Consider the following 19,721-nt stretch of genomic DNA (forward strand, 5'->3'; position numbering starts at 1 on the left):
GTTTCTCAATTTTTTTTCCCTTGAGGCACTCCCTGGCTTGAAAGAACTTGAAACCTTCTTTTGAAACCGTCAGGAGGTCCCAGTGAACTTCTTACCACTGGAGGGTCAAGAGCCATGTGACCCTGACCAATTCTTCAAGGTTTTCCTATCACCTAAGGCTCTAACGGCAGCAAACTGGGTTTAATCTCAGCTCTGCTTAGGCATGTGACCTTCAGCGAATTATTTAATTTTGCAAAGCTTCTACCTCTTCTGTAAACTTGGGATAACAGTGGTGCCTGGAATGAAGGCGTCCTCAAGTATTTATTAGCACCGTATCTGCCACTGAAGCGCTTAACAGCTATGACCATCATTACCCTTCAACACAATCTTGCAATTCTTCTTCTTAATCTGGATTAAATACGCAACCATACCAGTTATAGTTATTTATCATCTACCAGTTATGCTATGGTCCCTTTATTTGTGCTCAAAGATTAAGTGCAAATACAGAAAAGGAAGGGGGAAGAGGAGACGAGGGAGGGACAGGGAGAGATAGGGGACACTACTTTTAGTAGAACGCTATCACATTTCATAAAACAGATACCTGGATAATCTTTTTAAAAACCTCTAACAAAGTACAAATACAATTCTTAAAACTAGTCACCACAGGAATCCTTTTGAAAATATGAAAAGTGTGCACTGTAAACAGCTCCTCATCAACCTCTGCCTGAGGAGTCCACAGCTTTAGTGGACTTTCCTCTCTGCAGATGTGACAAGAGCTGGCTGCCCCAGGGGAAATGTGCAACGCAGTTCAAAAGACAAGGGTGGGAAGAGATCCTTCAGCAACTGAAAGCAGAGGAGTCCCTCTTGGTATATCCTGTTCATCCCGACCATGACTGTCCATAAACCCAGTAACATTAAGTTCTAGCTGTTGCTCAGGAAAAAGAAGGAACAGAACAGCCTCAGGAAACAGAGCCTATTCAAGATATAGGCAATGCATGGTGTCACTCCACTTTTGGAGAAGGCACTACTGACTAGCAGCCACAGGGAAGAGCCAAAGCAGCTTCAGTCCAGACGAGGGAGGAGGATGGACTGGAACCCTCCAGGACGTTGCCAAGCTCAGAATCACGGAGATGCGCTCAGAGCTCTATGCACTGACCTTGCAGAGAATACCTGTCTGTTCCAAGAATCTACTATACATTTTGCACGTTCTTTTTACCTTACAGATGTTGTCACTCTAGCCCTCAGACGGGAAACCACTTTATTCTTAAATTCTGTTTTAACTGAGAAGAATTAAATCAATCACATCAATATCAAAAGTTCAAAAAAATAATGTATCTGAATGTTAATTTTTCCCATTATTTTGTAAAATAAATGGAAATACAAAACTAACGATGTAATAATTCTTCAATGAAGGAAAATCAACTTCATGAGGAATATAAAAGAAGCTCTTAATTTTGGAATATGGTTCTTAGATACTTTACTTCAAGGACATGAATTATATTTAATTTTCTCTAGTTCCTGTATTTCCTCCAGAAAGGATTTATGTTTATTTTAACATTTGACTAAATCCAACTCTAACAAAATAAAAACTGGTCAGCTGGGCTACTTTGGTCCCATCTCCTTATCTGGTGTGTGACTTACCACGGGCAGCGTGAGCCAGGTTGCCACAAGGCGGTTGTTGATCCAACGATACCAAGATGGGCTTACAAGCATCAAAGGTAAAAAGGGGCCCAGCATGAAAATGCTTCCAAAAAAGCTTCCGCAAAACAGAATGAGTATAAAGTAAATCCCTTTCCATGACACCATGATTCTGAAAGATATAAAAAAATGTATGTATTTTGTTATTATACATATAACTGCCCAAATTGAAAACACATAAAAAAATCTTTGAATACAGGGCTACAGAAAAGGCTCGAATAAAGAATATAAGAGCTCAAATACCATAAAGGTGACGCTCATACATGTCCTACAGATCTAACAAATTTCCAGGACATTAGAAATCAATATAATCAATATTCTCAGAATAAACGTCTAACATTAAAAAAAAAAAAAAAAGCCTGTCTCGCTTAAGCCACCTTTGTTTTTTTAACTGGTTATTAGTATTAACAAAAACCTGTAGAAGTTACTCAATACAAACCTTAAAATATTCCAAAATTTTTTATATCCAACTATAAAAAGTAGACTTAATGGACCAAGAATTACAGAACAGCTTCCTAAGACTGACTATGCCTAAAAGGGCTGGCAATTTTAGAGTGCACTAAATTTTTTTAAAAACCTAGAAATATTAATCCTTCACATTAGAACCTAAAAGTAGTATCTTTAGGCAACTCATCTTAAACTGTTTTTTGTTTGTTTTTTTATGAGCTGAAAGATAAAGCAGAAGTCAGCTCCTCACCTTCCTAAACTATTTGCCAAAAGATTACCTCCAGAGTCTTCATAACCAGAAACACTTAATATTGACATTTTAAAATAAACTGTTGGAAACACAGTTTAAAATGAATAATCACACATTTGATTTTATAACCTAAACCACCATAGAGCAAAAATATAGTTTGCCTCGGTATAATAAAACTGTTAGAATCATTAAAATTATGATAACAATAATGGCTTTAAAATTTTTATATTACAAAAGGTATTCCAGTGATCAAGACCTCTGATTCCTTTTAAATATTCAGAACAGGGAATAAATAAAATTTCAAATGTCAAAGTGCTTTCATAAATGTCAGACAAATAATAAAACAGGTCGAATCCCTTAACACAGACTCAAGTTTATCCGGGCATGGGGTAGTTTTTTAAACCTCTACCAGCACTTGACAGTATGTGTACAACATCCTTCCAAGTACAAAGAGAATGAGTATCTGAGAACTGGATTTCTGCTAAACTCTCCATCTGAACTTCTGAGTGAGGGTGGTGAGAAAGACTGCTGAAGAGCAGCGGCCCAACACTTGACTCGCCCGGGACCCAGGACGGTGTTTGATACTTCGCACCCTCAGCCTTGCTTTCTGAGGCCCTTTGCACGGAAAGAAGACACTTGGGCAGCTTGTTCCCAGTCTCTACAGGAAAGCTTTTTTTAAAACAGGAAAAAGAAAAAGACAATCCGCAGCGCTGCTCCTCTACCTGAAACCCTCTAAGGACCTCTTCTGCTCTGTTTGTCTCTGCCCACGAGCCCTTCACTAGCTGTCTGGACACTTACCCCTAATCTCCCTGAAAAGTTGGGCTCACACTCCATCTGTACATATCCAACAAAGCCTCAGACATGCTTTTTCCTTGCTTATTAAACTATTTGTCATCTGATGTGATTAAGCTCCTTTAACTATGTATATTGTATTTCCTTTAGATATTGATATCATCTAATAAAATCTTTTCATTTTATAGTGATAAAGCGGAGAACGAGAATTACGATGACTTGCTTTCCTAAGTCCCCCTAACCAGCTGATAGATCAAGTGTTTGCTGCCTTCCACTCTCTACCATAATACGATGCCACCTCTCTCCCAACTGAGGGGTTGGGAATCAGAGACCTGAGTCAGCTTCTAAACACATTTGTAAACAGACGCAGATATAAAAAGATGTGTCCCATGAACATACTGGGGTTACTCAGGCCAAGTCTAATCTAAAATTACTTTTCCACCCAGTTCCTGGTTTCCCTAGAGAGGTTTCCCTAACCTCTGGATCATTTGTTCAATGACTCAATAAACACACAAAGAGATTCCTACTGTGGGCGCAAGGCCCTGTGCTCGTCATCTGGGGACAACACTGTGGGTATGATAGACATGCCAAGCTCTCATAAACCTCGCAGTCTCTCAATCGCCTTCTCAGGAACTCTTCCCTGACTCTGTACTTAAATCCAGCTCCATTCTGCCTACTTCCAACTCTCACAGGTTTCACAGACAACCATGGTTAACAATTAGGACAGCTACACACTTACTCAGAATCGCTGAAGTCGAAAAAGACAAAACAAAATAGAAAAGTTGGCGATACCAAGTGCTAACGTGGATGCCGCAGAGTAAGAGTTCGCGCAGACTGAGGGCGGCAGGGCAACGTCCCATGCGCGCTCATAATACAACCCAGCAACCCCACTACTGAGTGTCTAGGACAGATGAAAATTTACGGCAACACGAAAACCTGTATACCACTATTCACAGCAGCTTATTCGTTTCATAACCGCCAAAAACTGGAAGCACCCCAAACGGGGAGCAGGGTGGGGGTGAGAAGATGGGTAAACAAACCCATAGCCCAGATACCTATAGTTTCTTGCTCAGGAAGGAAACTTCCTTTCCTTCATAAAACGTCCTTATGTAATCACCTCACAGGTGAAACGGTAACTAGCCTTGCTCCCAGAGTCTAACAGGTAGACTTAGAAACGGCTGCAATTCCACCTGCTGCACGCCACAACAGAGGTCAGAGCAGAGCATGCAGGGTGTGGTAAGGCTAGAGCAAAAGAAGGCCGGAGGAACTCTGTTAAAAGGGATTTAAAAAATTCATTGGATTGGGGCGCCTGGGTGGCTCAGTGGTTTAAGCCGCTGCATTCGGCTCGGGTCATGATCTCAGGGTCCTGGGATTGAGTCCCACATCGGGCTCTCTGCTCGGCAGGGAGCCTGCTTCCCTCTCTCACTCTCTCTGCCTGCCTCTCTGCCTACTTGTGATCTCTCTCTGTCAAATAAATAAATAAAATCTTTAAAAAAAAAAAAAAATTCACTGGACTCTTGGAGGATGTGAGGTTGGGGAAGGTAAAGATTATTCCAGGTAGTAAAACAAAACACAGAGTCACAGAAATTTGAAACAGCACCGCTTAAGCAGGGGACTGTAACTCATCAGATATTCATGAGATACAATGTACACAGTGGGGAGCTCCAAGAGTCACCACAGCACAGGTCCTAGGGACAAAGTACACACACCCAGGCCAGGAGAGCCAAGAACACCACCTCTGACATGTCACCAAGAAAAAAACCTAAGGCCTAGGACTCCTATTTGGGGATAAGTGCTAATGGTGCATATACAGGCATCGATGCAAGGAGTGAATGGACTGGTTTTGTTAAAAACCTTAAAGCAAAGAGCTTCTTTTCCCTTTAAAACTGGCAGTACATGGAATTTGTTGGCAAAAACCCTAGCATTGACAGATGCTGGTAGCAGAGCGGTCTGTGAGCCAAGACCATCTGACCCAGCTCCACAAAGCAAGAGTCTGATGATCACGACCATATCACTTAACCTGGATGCTTACAGATGGGGAGGCTGGAGAAAATTCTCGAAGGCCTACCTTTTGAGCACCTAATATTTGCCAGGCACTTTACAGAAGGCTCTTGGCAGTGACATATTCAATGCCTGCAGATTTAATTATTCATGAGCAACCAGAAGGTCCTTAACATGTAAATACTCCAAAATTTTCCTGAAACTCAAAATTTGATTACTCTAAGACTGGGTTAAAAAAAAAAAAAAAAGTCATTTAGGTAGTAATAATATCTGGTCAACGGTCCAGTATCCAAACCTCAGTGGCCCTTTATTCTGTTTTACTTACCTCATAAGCACATGGTGGGGCAAATTAGATGCATAATGGAGTTGTAAATTCGTATTTTAAAAGGACCTCTCTACTTTGATCATGTCAAGTATCTTAAAGTAGGCACTTTACATTTTCATCAAATCCAAACAAGAGCCTCAAAAGTAAAGTATCAACAATATCAGTGGTATTTCCAGCTAAAGAGGTAAGGGACTTGGTTCCCTAACACTGTTCATACTAACAGAGGTGAAGTAAAGAACCTCTAACCACGGGCTCTCCCAGAAAATGCAGTGGAGGAACTGGTACTAGAAAGATTTAAAAGCCAAAAAGTAAATGAGTGATGAAAGTGACAAAGAGTTATTAAGCATACTGTTTAGGCCTTACCTTTTCTGAAGAAAGTAAAACTAGCCTTCTGAACTAGGGGATACACAGTGGGATTAAGTGACCACACACATAGAGAACCCTGAACCTGAGACCCAGCCTTTCCTCATTGGGCTTTCCGGGGGCTGGGAACAAGATTTCAGTCCTACTCCAGCACTCTCCCATAAAATTTCCTGCAGTGATGGAAATGTTCAGTAGCTGTGCTGTCCAGTATGATAGTCACGCTCTATGTGGCTAATTCAGCCGAAGAACCACTCATTCAACGTAGTGAGCGGCTACTGGACCAAACAGCACAACTCTAGGCAGACTACTGGAGTGCACTTCTCTGCGGATCTGACCGAACTGTGAAAAAGATGAAATACAGAAGCACTGAGGACTCCTTAATAAATGGTCCACCTAAATCACCCTCCAGTGAGGCCGAGAGTTCATGGAAGCTTCACCTACATACAAACTCCTAATTGGCTTAAGTCCCCTATTTTTTATTGTGAGCAGATAATGAGCCATCTGAGAAAGGCCTTTAACATGACATTAAAGACTAAGAAGAAAGTATACTTGAGGGAAAAAACTACTCAAGAAGAAGAAAACTATCTTTAACATTTCAGAAAGACATATACTGCTTCTAGTAAAAAAAAAATGTTCTTCATTAAATAAAACAAAGAAAGGAAACATTCAGAGAACAAAGGAGCTACTGGAAGTTAACAACATAGCGATGTTTAGGAAAAATTAAACACTCAAGAGTTGGAAAATAAAGCTGAGGAAATCTCCCCAAAACTCAAGATGATAAAGAGCTGGGAAGTAAAGAGAGTATTAGAGGACCAAGACAAGACAGGAGGTCCCATATGCAAATCATGAGTGTTAAAAAGAGAGAAGCGAGGAATTGAAGAAATCAGCAATAAAATAATTCAAAAACTTCTCCCAAACTGGTGAATGTGACATTCCACATTATCAGGGCCTGCTGATGAAAACAGATGCTCACCAAAGGACAGCACTGTCACTTTCAGGACAGGGAGACAAAAGGACACTCTACAAAACTTCTACAGAGGATGTAAACAGGTGCAAAGGATCAAACATTAGATTGGCTTTGGACTTCTCAGTAGAGATCGATCTCAACAGCAATACCAGAAGGATGAAAACAGAACAATGCCTACAAAATTCTCAAGAAAATTATTCCATCTGGTCATCTACTAGCCAAATGTAGGGCTAGTAGAACAATATCATCATACATGCAGAATCTCAAAGTAACCTCCCATACAATCTTTTTTCAAGAAATTATTTGATGATGAGTTTCCAAAACAAAGCAGTAAACAAAGAGATGAAACATGGGAAATAAGAGATCTCACAAAGGTGAGAGATCAAGAGAATCTCCAAGATGAAGGAAGAGCCTAAGATGATAATCATGCATAAGACAGAGAAGGTATCCAGTCCAAATAAGGGATGGCTGACTCAAAAGAAAGACCCTCTGAAAGCTGTTATCACCAAATTCCTTGCTCCTAAGCAGACTATCTTTTTGAACCAAGGACAAAATGCCCCTATGAACCTTGACACAGATTCTAATCTACACTTGGCTTCTTGAACACATTCTGATAAAATTCCTACAGGCCAGCTGATGACGCTCATTTTATCTACTTTAAGTACTCTGCTTTGACCTACTCCTGAGAGACAGAGGGAGGGCATGGAGAATTAGGAACAGAAAATATATTCCTACCCAAGAGCCAGAACCTGCAGAGTCCAGCCAGATGCCATGACTGTGGTGAGCCATGGACTGTGGTTTTTCAGGACTCATTTATGCATGAATTTGCCCACGACCTTCCCTAGAAATGGATCTGGTCAATGCTCTGGAACACTCAGATCAGACTACTACCCAGAGATTCTGTACCTCTAGGAGCCTTCATCTAATGACAGATTATGCTTACTTCAAATGCATACATACACACACACACACACACACACATATTGAAGAATATACACACAGGCGATGAAATTTTAAAGAAAAATAATGACTAACATAAAAGGATAATAGCTGTCATAGGGGGAGCACAGGAGACTTCTAATACTGGCAATATTCTATTTCTTAAGCATCGTGCCTACTTATATGTTCACCAATAATGACACTTAGAATAATGTTCTTTATCCACTACTCTTGCAAGCTAGATGAATACTTCACACCCAGACACAATCACACTGATTTAGTTCTTTCATAAACATAAGTGGAAATGTTTGAGCTGATTAATTTCTTTTAAATCCAGCAAAATTTTTAAATCCCTGGATGCCTGTTAATTTGCATGACCTGATTCTGATGAACATTTCTGCATTTTTCAGAATTTAGTAACATACACACATCTGTCTTGCTTGATGAAATGGTTTGCTGCTTAATTCCCCAATGAGAACTGTATTTGTTCTCTTTTCGAGTCTCAAAAGACAGACACTCATGGCTAAATTTAACATTCAATTCCAGAAGCAAAGATTTGTGTTATTATTATCTCTTTCTCCTCTTATAATCTTTTTATTTATTCTTACTGGTATTATCATGTATGTCTTTTATTCTTTTAGGAAGCAGACTACTAAATAAAAATAAATTTAAAAGACTGTCACCTTGGTAACCTTATTCACCTTTTTACTTATTTTACTTAAAAAATTGGTGTCTACTATAGTGTCAAGAAATCACTAGATAACTTAAGAATTTATGTTCAAGATAAGCTGAAGATAAAAAGGTATACTTTTTTTTTTTTAAGATTTTTCTTTATTTATTCGACAGAGATCACGAGCAGGCAGAGAGACAGGCACAGAGAGAGGGGGAAGCAGGCTCCCCGCCGGGCAGAGAGCCCGACGTGGAACTCGATCCCAGGACCCTGAGATCATGACTCGAGCTGAAGGCAGAGGCTTACCCACTGAGCCACCCAGGTGCCCCGAAAAAGGTATACTCCTTTAATAAGCAAATTACCAAAAGGCACAAATTAACAAAAATAAGCCAAAGAGAGAGAACATAAAACACCTTTCCATATCATCTAAGCATTCATGAGGCTGGCAGAGGAAGCTGAAAGGATAACATATAAAGTTTGCTCTGGTACCTTTACCTGTTTGGGAAAAGGACACAGATGATAACAGGAAAGAGAAAAACTACAGTTTCACTCTTCCTAAAGCAGCTCAAGACAACTGATACTCTCCCAGATACTAGAAGAAGGTGCAAGGTAAGCAAGCATTCTGGTTAAGATCATCTAGTTAGATGAAATAAAACCACAGTTTACCAATTCTAATAAACACAAGAGACCAAGAGCAGAATGGGGTCAAACCTCAGTTAGATGTACTCAAAATGAAGCAAGAATAACTTTCAACAATCAACTGGATTTCAGTAAACAAGTCTTTTAACTCCCTTTGGTGGGCAGAGGGTCCACTGAGAGTTGTTAGCACCGCACAAGGACATCTAGTTAAAATAATACAATTTTCTCTTGTTAAAGTTTAGTGAGAAGAAATTATCTGTGTAAATACTCAAACATAGTTCTCTAAATCCTGATGCAATTCATTTACTTAAAATGTATTTAAAAGTTAACACCTAGAAAGAAGCAGAGAGTACATACTGTATGATTCTATTTGTCTAAAGCTCAAAAACAGAAAAAATAGTCTATAAGATTAGAAGAAACATTAATGGTTATCTGGGAGGTACAGAGCAGTAGTGACTGGAAGGGGTACCAGAGGGCTTCAGGAAATTTAGTTATACTCTGTTTCTTGATTTGGGTGCTGGTTACATGTGATGTATTCACTTTACTAAATTCAGTGAGCTATACATTTGTAACGTATGTATTTTTCTGTATGTATATTTTAATAATATTTACCAAGAAATATTTACCAAAAACTGTTATATATGCAGTAATTTAGATACCTTGTAGGTAATCGTTTCTATGTATGCATTCCTCAGAAAGAAAATACAAATAGTCAATACACATAAAGAAATGCTCCGGGCCCCTGGGTGGCTTAGTCAGTTGCTGTCCAACTCCGGTTTCAGCTGGGATTGTGATCTCAAGGTTGTGGGATCAAGTCCATGTGGGGCTCCCTGCTCAGGAGGGAGTCTGCTTGAGATTCTCTCTCTCCTCGCCTCCCCCAGCTTGTCCATGCACACGTGGGATTGCGCTCTCTCTCTCTCTCTCTAAAATAAATAAATTTTTAAAAAAGAAATGCTCAACCTATTCTCAAGAAAATGCAAATTAAAACAAAATACCATTTTCTTCCTCATCAGATTGGCAAAAATGTCTAAGTTTTGCCTCTGATATTCTACAAATCATTTGTTGGTGTCTTTCCTCTTATCACTAGAAGAAGTATAAATTTCAGAGGACAAACTGATGAGTTACAGTAACACATATAAGCTATAATAATTCTGAATATACCTGCCATCATGAATTCCTTCTCAGTATTTACCCCAGAGAAATACTAAACTGCATGTACAAAGATGCTTCACCACAGCATTGTCTGTAAGCAAAATATCAGAAACAGAAATGTCCACTGACGGGGGAAGGGCTAAACAGTGGTGCAGCCAACATTAGGAAACGCCAGGCGGCAGGTAGAAAGAATGAGGTCAAACTGTCTTTTCTAAATTGAACAGTTCTCCAAGATGTATTGCTAAGTAAAAAAGACTGTGATACCATTTTTGAAAGGGAGGAACCACACCCCTAGAAAAAAAAAAAAAAAACTCCAGGCTATATGGTTTATATAAATAAATGTAAATACACATAAGTCTGTCCGTAAGGACACAGATTTCCATGGCCATCTCTGTGAAGGTGGAAGAGGCTGTGACTAAGGATGGTAGTCAAAGAGAAATAGACCTTTCTGTAATGTTTTAAAAAGAGACATTTCCATTTGATACTTACATACAAAAAAAGGAAAGAAGGGGGAAAGGGAAACAGAAGAGGAGGAAGGAAAAAAGCAGCAATGTCAATGTCACGGTAGCCAAAGTCAGTCACCTTGTCAGTCATGTCAGTAATGCCTGGTGCACCATGATCCCCTAATCAAAGTTAAAATGATTAAATGCTGAGGTAGAAAAACCTCTTAGCATTACTGCTTGTCATACTTCAGACTCAAATTTTCACAAATTAAAAGCCACAATTAAAAACATACATTGAGATAGGAATGATAAAGTACCCGGGTAAACTAGAACAGCACAGGGACCCCCAAAAGTCACTCAAAACCATCTATTTATTTTATAGCATTTATCTTTGTTAAGTTGAAGTTTAAGCTCCTCTTCTGTTGTTCTCTTCGTGAGACACAGAGCTAACCAGTAAAATGTGCAAAGAACTAAGCGATGGAGGTCCACAGCTGTCAGAAAGCAAGCAAGGAGTTTCCTGAAACTCTTCATATACACAAAATACGAGCCCATGAATATATGTGTATAAAAATCTCATGAGGATGAAGTTCTTGCAGAAAGCAGCTATTTTAAAAGTTTCTAAAAACAGAATGTTCACTTCTGACTCTCCCCATGGCTACTTTAATCAAAAGCATACTCTTAAAAAGACAGAAAAAGGAAAAAATTAAAATAGCTGTCTAAATTTACCAAGTTATTTTGATCATCTAATTCTGATCATTTAAACAGGAATAAGTACCAATTAGAGTCATTCCACAGTCATTAAAAACTCATATAAAATAATATATGCGCTATTAAACACTAACCATCTTCAGGCAAGGTAGTACGAAGAATAGTGTCTTTACCCTCCTCGGCCCTATCATCTAGGTTGAGAGAGAGGACACATTTGAAAAGGAGGGAGGGAAGCAATACAAGGAAGTATATACTAAATGCCAAATTCATGAAAAATCAGTAAATTTGACAACCAGTTTGTAAAATCTTAGAAGTCTAGAGCTAGACTTCAGATCGCTGAGCTTTAAACATCTTTCAATTTCACAGATGATCCTCTTGCTATACCAATGAATAAAGTGGGGAGCAGAAAGGCCTGACTTGCTCTTATAGTGGCACAGCAGGTGGTGCTGGAGCTAGGCTAAGACCTTCCATCTCCAGTCACCAGCTCAGTGTTCTTTCCATTAGACGAGAATCATAGATGGCTAAGGCAACCAACTAAAACATGAAGAAGGAATTAAGGTGCAAACGAGGGCTGGGCTTAGAGGAAGGATACCGGTCAGTCAAGCTAGGACAAAAAGAAAGGCAAACAAAACAGGCTACCTCTCAACAAAATTCTTCATGGTGCACACCGTGCAGTGACTGGGTTAGTCATGAGAATGTTTTCGAAAGTCTCAGGATTTCTGTTGGGTTTTGTTTCTTCCAAATTGTTTCAAACAAAATGAATTATTAACAGCAAGCATTTTTTTAAATGAAAATGCCACTAATTCTTTTTTTGTGTAAATGGCAAGCACACTTATCATATTTGAACAGCTTCCTGTTGTTATATAAGCTTTCCTTGTAAGATGTAAAGTTAAAACCACATACACCCACGCTAAGTGGAACATTACTATATGAAACCATTTCAGAAAGACTGGTTAGTACAACTCTCTTATACCTCCTACCTGATATTCAGGAAACTATCTTCGGGTCAAATTACTTATAGTCCTCAGAATGTTACAGTAGCACATAAGCAGCAATTCCACTCCCAGATATATATACACCTACGTGCAATGAAAATATATGGCCACATAGAAACAGACGCATGACTGTTCACAGCAGTGCCATTCGTAAGTCAAAAGTGGAAACAACCCAAATGTGTCCTTCATTTGATAAAGGGATAAACAAAAGGGGTTTAGCCATCAACAAGAAAAGAAATGAAGTACTGGATACATGCTACATCACAGACAACTTTGAAAATCTTAATGCTCAGTGAGAGAAGCCAGTCACAAAAGTCCACATATTTTATGACTTCATTTACACGAAATGTCCAGAAGAGGCAAATCTATTGAGATAAAAAGTAGATTAGTGGTTCCTAGGGCTGGAGGCAGGTAGAATGGGAGTGACTGCTAATGAGTATGAGGTTTGTCTGACGGGGTAGAAGAAAGTTCCAAAATTAGACAGTGGTGATGGCTGCACAGCTGAACATTCTAAAACCACTGCCTTGGGGCACCTGGGTGGCTCAGTTGTTAGCCTTCTGCCTTGGCCCAGGTCATGATCTCAGGGTCCTAGGATCGAGCCCCACACGGGGCTCCCAGCTGGGCGGGAAGCCTGCTTCTCCCTCTCCCACTCCCAATCCCGCTGCTTGTGTTCTTTCTCTTGCTGTGTCTGTCAAATAAATAAATAAAGTCTTTTTTAAAAAATAAAATAAAAAAATTAAAAAGAAATGAAACCACTGCCTTGCATGTTACCCTTGAAATGGGAGAACTGTACAGTATGTGGATTATTAAAAAAAAAAAAAAAAGGTTATTAGCTGGGAGATTACCAAGATACGAGTAACTCTAACCATTTTATCCTAGCAGCCATGAATGTTGAAGGAAAAGAGAAATTACAAGAATAATTACCACCTCAGAAATTAGAAAAAAGAGCATATACAAGCAAAGCCAGAGTACAATAGGCAACCAAAATCTAGACAGACGCACGCAATCACTAACAGAAAAAAGCCTCGCAGACACAAAAGAAAATGTTACCAATGACTATCCTTGCATAGTGACACTGTGATTTTTCTTCCTAATTGTGCAGTCTTATTTTCACACTATTAAAAAAAAAAATCCCAGTAACGTTTATTTCAAAAGGAAAAACGAGCCAAGATTTCTTATACTAAGGGACTGGAGAGGTCCCATTAATAATAAACCACTGAAGATAGTGTCAGCCACTAAGAAGCAGCATCAAATGGGGATTTCATAATATTGAAACACTGGCCCAGGGCTTTTCATATGTAAAAGATGCTGACATTCTGACATCAGTAACTTGTCTTTTCTAATGTAAATTACTGGTATTCACTAGAACGTATAAAATACCACTGTTCCAGGGCAGCATCTACCAAGTGTTTTGACTGGACAAGGAATAAGATGTTTTCCTTCCTGTTTCACACATTACAGTTCCTCAAAAAAATGCAAATCAATCACATTATTTTTAAAATGTGTAGTTAATTATCATCTTTAAGACGTTTTACAAATTAATATAAACTAAATAAAAATACCACCATTTTGTCAAATAAAGTCAACTATTATTCACAGTATTTTCTTTTGATACAAGCAAAATGAAAAAGAAGAAAATTAAATGTTTCCTTTCTTCAATTTACTCTTCACAAAACAAAGGGCAGTTTACCCAAAGATGGTTCATGGGATGTATTCAAAGGTTCATAAACCCCCTAAAATTGTATGCTAATTTACATAAGTGTGTTTTTCTAAAGAGACGCTCCCTAATTACTATCAGAGGGGTTTGAAATTCAAAGAAAGTTAAGACACTACTGGTTTAGAGAAACAACTGAAAAGCAGCCTAAAATGGTCTTCTGTTGTAAAGGAATTCTGGAGACATTCTTAACTCTCCAGAAACTATACTGTGTAATTGTCATCTATGAAAACACATTTATCAAGTATCTAGGCAATGAGGCAGAACCAAGGATAAATCATATAACACTACTACTCTAGAAAAAACTAAATTGTTAAGTCAAAAAAATCCATAAAACACTGTAAGGAAAGGCAGAAATATTACATATTATAATATTATTTTATTTGTACTTATTTATACCAGGCTTTATTTTTAAAATATTTGAGATATCTTTATTCTTTAATACTTTAATATGAATGGAATCAAATAATCTTGATTGAAGGTATTTCAGACTGAATTTCATAAACATGGCTATTATTCATATGTCATGGAATTCTGAGTGAATGTTACAAATGTATAATACATTTTTTTCTAACTTCTTCTGAAAGAAAATGAGATTTGGTTCACGTGTAAAAGTCTATTTTGTACAAATAACAACAGGGTTAATATCTGGAACATCTGTTTTGCTATTAAAACATTACTTCTGTGACCTTTTTTTCCCTAGACTTGCAAAAATCAAAATAAATAACAGATGGAGAATGACCCTAGAAATCTCTCCATGTATTTTAAAGTGTTTCATGTAGCATGTTCTTGCCATTAATAAAAACACAGGTGGAGAAATTAATATGAATGCCAATAAAAATATTTGATAACAGAAGCTCATGAAGACTTAAGATCAGCAATTAATATTTATAGGATTTTTAAAACTGTTTGTAGAACTACTCTATCTGAAGAACAAGGAGTAGTTTTCAGAACAGTATAATGCATAAAATAATATTGAAAGACATCTCTGAAAACCACACCGCCTATAAAATCACCTATCATGGAAAAGCACAGTTATGAGAGGCTTTAGAGATCATTTGGTATACTGGTTTAGAAACCTTTTTGGCTACAGGACCCTTCATTCAAAAATCTCACCAAAAAGTCTCATATAAAACAGCAGAATGGCCATGGTTCAGGGTTGTCCTCACCCCCAAACCCACCCCTCACCTTCACCAGGACCTCTCTGTTGTAAAAGATATTAAAGAACATCATTTGGAACCAGTGGCCCAGGCAAACCTTTATCTTAGATGAGGCAACAGAGATCACTCTTCCTTAGTGCTAAGAGAACTTCCCATCTATACTGCCTAGTGATCAGTTTTCTCTTCAGATGACCTTCAGTCAGTCACAAACTCACATGATCTTTGAGACAGAAGGGCCCTCGGGGCAGGCCAGGACTCCTGACACCCAGCTGGCCTCTCCTCTATTCCATTCAGCCTCTTTTTTCAGAGACTGTTAAAAGACACAAGGAGAGAAATACTCTATCAAATGCTTTACATACAATATTCTTAATGTCACAATTCTGAAAAGTAGGTAAGTATACCCTTTTCACAGTTGAAGAAAGTGAATCAGAAATATTCACACATGCCCAAATTTAACTGGCAGGTAGCAGAGCTAGGATTTAAACCTGCATCCATTTAACTCTAAAGTGTGTGCTCTTTCCAATTAACCATTTTACATTTGCACAGGACAAATGCCAGACTGTAAAGCAAAGGAAAAAATCAACGGTCCAGGCAGAGAAAAACACCTATATAGTCTCCAGAACAGTATCAAGGTAATAGACATCCACTAACATGAGCGCCCTAAATTAGCAGCACTGAAGTGGGTTTGTGAAGAATATGGTTGACAAGGCTTTAAGAAAAAGGAAAAACAAAATAAGCGTAAGAGCAACAAAACAAAGCCAGATTTAGATTAATGAGGCATAGCTGCTGAGTGTAAAGAAAGATTCAAGAACACATATTCAGGAAATCAACAATAAAAAATGAAATTGTTGCACTCAAGCACAAGCGTGGAGTCCAAAAAAGAGAAAGAAAAAAATTACAAAGTCAGAAGGCTGCCAGAAAAGAGTAAGTTACACTCTACTTAAAACAAAAATATGCACAGAAGAGTAATATGCCTTTCAGATGCTTAGCAAAACTCTGCCAAAGTATTAGTTCTTAACGCAAAGCCTAACATGAAATAAACAAAATCTCAGTTTTTCCTCTGTAACATAATTACCCTTGATTACCCGGAATCTTGATGAAAAAAGAACTCAGTGTACAGTCTAAAGTCAAAAGCAGCAGTTGAGTTACTACAGAATTCCACATAAAACTTCAGAAGCAACATTCCAGAAGTTACAGGGGACAGTGCTCCCTCAAGAAATAATGACACTGGGGCACCTGGATGGTGCTGCTGGTTAAGCATCAAGAGCATCCAACTCTTGATTTCTGCTCAGGAGATCCAGTTCCGGCTCAGCAGGGATTCTGCCTGAGATTCTCCGTCTTGCCCTCTCTCTCTCTGTCCCTACATCCCCCCCCCCCAAAGCTCTCTCTCTAAAATAAATAAATAAAATCTAAAGGAAGTAAGGGAGGGAGTTAGGGAGGGAGGGAGGGATGAGGGGAGGAAATGAAATGAAACTAGTTGGTGCTGGGACTGCTCCCCATTGTGTTCTACTGCAAGGCCCTCTGGAAACACAGATGACTTTAGAGAGGGTTGAGACTGGAGGATAAAGACAACACATTTTCCCTGAGTGTCAATTTGACTATATTTTGGAAATATCACTTTTACCTATAACACAAGCATATAGGGTAAATACGAAATTCTCATGGAACCCACAATCCAGCAGGGGAATTAATACTCAAAAAAGTAAGCAGTGATACTGTAATAAAGGTTATGAAACCTTTGGTTTTGGCCGTGTGTGTGTATACACCAGGGGACAATCAGGTAGAGACGGGAGCTGGGGAAGGCACATGTGTGGCATCCCAGGTCTCACAGGCAGGGAGGTGTTTGTTGGGTTCGAGAACTGAAATAAGATTCAGATCAGAGTACTTATTATGATATATACCAATAGCAGAGTATGAAAAAAGGACCATATTCTCTGTAATCTTGGAGGGGGAGGATGCGAGGCTTTTAGTTAGCATGGACCCACTGTATCTGTTATACAGTTTACCACCTCCCTTGATACCTCTTCATCTGACCCTTGTGACAACCTGTGAGAAAGAAAAGGTAGGAATTTTACAGATGAAAAAACAGGTTTGTGCCCCAGGCCAAAAAGCCAGAAAATGGGAGCTCTGGCAGTATCTCTGAACCTACAGGATGTCCTCCCAGTATTAGACACAAGTCCACATGTCTATTACCTACATGCCATCCAGAAGAAAGACCCAGAGAAGCTTTATGAAGGAGAAGCTGCTCCGTGCGGGGGCAGGGCCAGAGGTTAAAGGCACAGTGCGCGGTCACTCCACCACAGGGCTTCCCTTAGCCAACCGCTTAGTACCTCCAAGCAAGCAACAAGTCAAGAATAAAATGCAGTTAACTACCTCACTTAAAAATGAAAAATGTTTTCATACAAATTTTTAGAAAAACCATGAAGCAAAGTTTTTACCTAATAACTATATCACTGGGCTCCTTGTCCTCTTAGAAGTCAGGAGAAACAAAAGAGCAGCACAGCAACTCACAAAACCTGGGATTCCTGTTCAAGCTCTGCGGGTAATCCCATTCTGCCATTCTGCAAAAGTGACACCAAGCTCAGGCCAACACTGCCCTCTGCCCCTTCATTCCGCCCCCATCTTCTTCACCTGTGAATAAAAAAAGACCAGAGTCCAGATACCCTTAAGGCCATTTTAGAAACCTGTTCAGCTTTTTTCTGTGGTGCGTTCTGGTTTTGTCTTGTGAAATAATCATACCCCATACTATATTTTAAATTATTTTCCTTTTATTTTGCTTTATATTACAGTTAGGGAATTAAATTGATTTATTTTAATTATGTGACTAAAATTTTTCATTTACTATTAATTTTATCTCAGGACACTAAAGAGAGTATTACAAAATATTTATTATGAAAAAGGGGGCTCTGGGTTAGATAAAATTAGGAATTAATTGTCTAGAAGATCTCAAAGGTTCTTTCCAGTTCTATAATTCACTGATTCTAATAATATTTTGAACACTAATAAGGAGACAAAGAATAATGACAAAGACAGCATACATGAGAATTTGTAGGCAAGAACAGAAACTTCTAAATCTGCTTCTGCGCTTGATTAAATAATTAAATTTGTAGAAAAGCAATTATACCCTACTGCCTAGGATGTTATATATCAGAATACTATGCACTTCACTTTTAAGAAAAAGATTAGAACGTCTCCAAAAATCACTATTACATTAGGGGCTTAGAAATATGAGCTCTAAAGGAAATACTGGGGTTAGCAAAGATTCAGTCCATATGTCCCAATCGTCAATTTCAAAAATCATATTCTATGAAATGGGCATAATGTAAAAGGAACCCTGAAATACTATGATAAAGTTAAATAGATTTGGGTACTTCTCCCTCCAAACCAAAACAGAGAAATTGCTGACACATTTCCAAAAAACTTACCAGAAATTACTAAAACACAAAGATAATACTTTGAGAATCAACCTTCCCACTCTAAAAGCTTTGGCTGAGGGGGTAGGAAGAACATCTAGATATCAAAAAGACACGATATTTCATTACCAAACTATTCTAAAAGTAACTGTGAACTATATTATTTATAAAATATAATCTTAAAATATTGACAGAGAAACCTACTATGGGCCAAGCCACAGACACATATGCGTGTCTATGTATTTATATTCAAATATATCATCACATTTTATTATTTTAACAACTCTTCAAGGTAGGTATTATTCACTTTTTCTCCAAGGAACAGGAGGTTAAAAGACATTAAAACAGAGATTTCCAGCAATCAGGATGCTATGGAACAAAGCCTAAAAGCCTAGTTTAGCAAGCAGAAAAAAAGCTATTAAAGATTACACAAAGTTGACTCGATAGAAGGTTCACCTGTTGACCTAATATTATATATAATATTATATATAATATATAATTATACATATATTATATATAATTATATATTATATATAATATTATATATAATATTAGGTCAACAGGTGAACCTTCTATCGAGTCAACTTTGTGTAATCTTTAATAGCTTTTTTTCTGCTTGCTAAACTAGGCTTTATATACATATACATATATGTATATACATATATACATATACATATATACATATAATTATATGTATAATTATATATTATATATAATATTATATATAATATTTTATTATATATATTTTTATTTTTACAATAAAATATATAATAATAAAATAAATAAAAAATAATTAAATAATTAAATAATTAAATAAAATATTTAATAATAAAATGTGTATTTTTATTTTTAATTTAATATATTTTAATTTAATATATAATATTTTTAATTTAATATATAATATATTATATATTATATAATATATATTATATATAATATTATATATAAAGCGATTTTTTTTAAGTACCTGATGCCTCTATCTGCCAAGCACTTTCACATACACTATCTTACTTGATTTTTCACATATTTTATCTCAGTTGATATCATATTTGATAAGGTATTTACC

General features: G+C 37.7%; 1 protein-coding gene across 2 annotated transcripts in view; it reads right to left on the bottom strand.

The window, feature by feature from the left end:
- LCLAT1 (lysocardiolipin acyltransferase 1) overlaps positions 1 to 19,721 on the bottom strand; it is a 182,117-nt gene that overhangs the window by 118,554 nt on the left and 43,842 nt on the right. For both annotated transcript variants that reach the window (XM_080814866.1, XM_080814867.1), the window contains one exon: positions 1,621 to 1,789. In XM_080814866.1, the coding sequence (XP_080670992.1) occupies positions 1,621 to 1,785 (165 nt within the window). In that variant the 5' untranslated portion in view covers positions 1,786 to 1,789. The remainder of the gene's footprint in view (positions 1 to 1,620; positions 1,790 to 19,721) is intronic.

This window comes from Martes martes (genome assembly GCF_963455335.1).
Source record: "Martes martes genome assembly, chromosome: 9".
In the NCBI taxonomy this organism is placed as follows: domain Eukaryota; kingdom Metazoa; phylum Chordata; class Mammalia; order Carnivora; family Mustelidae; genus Martes; species Martes martes.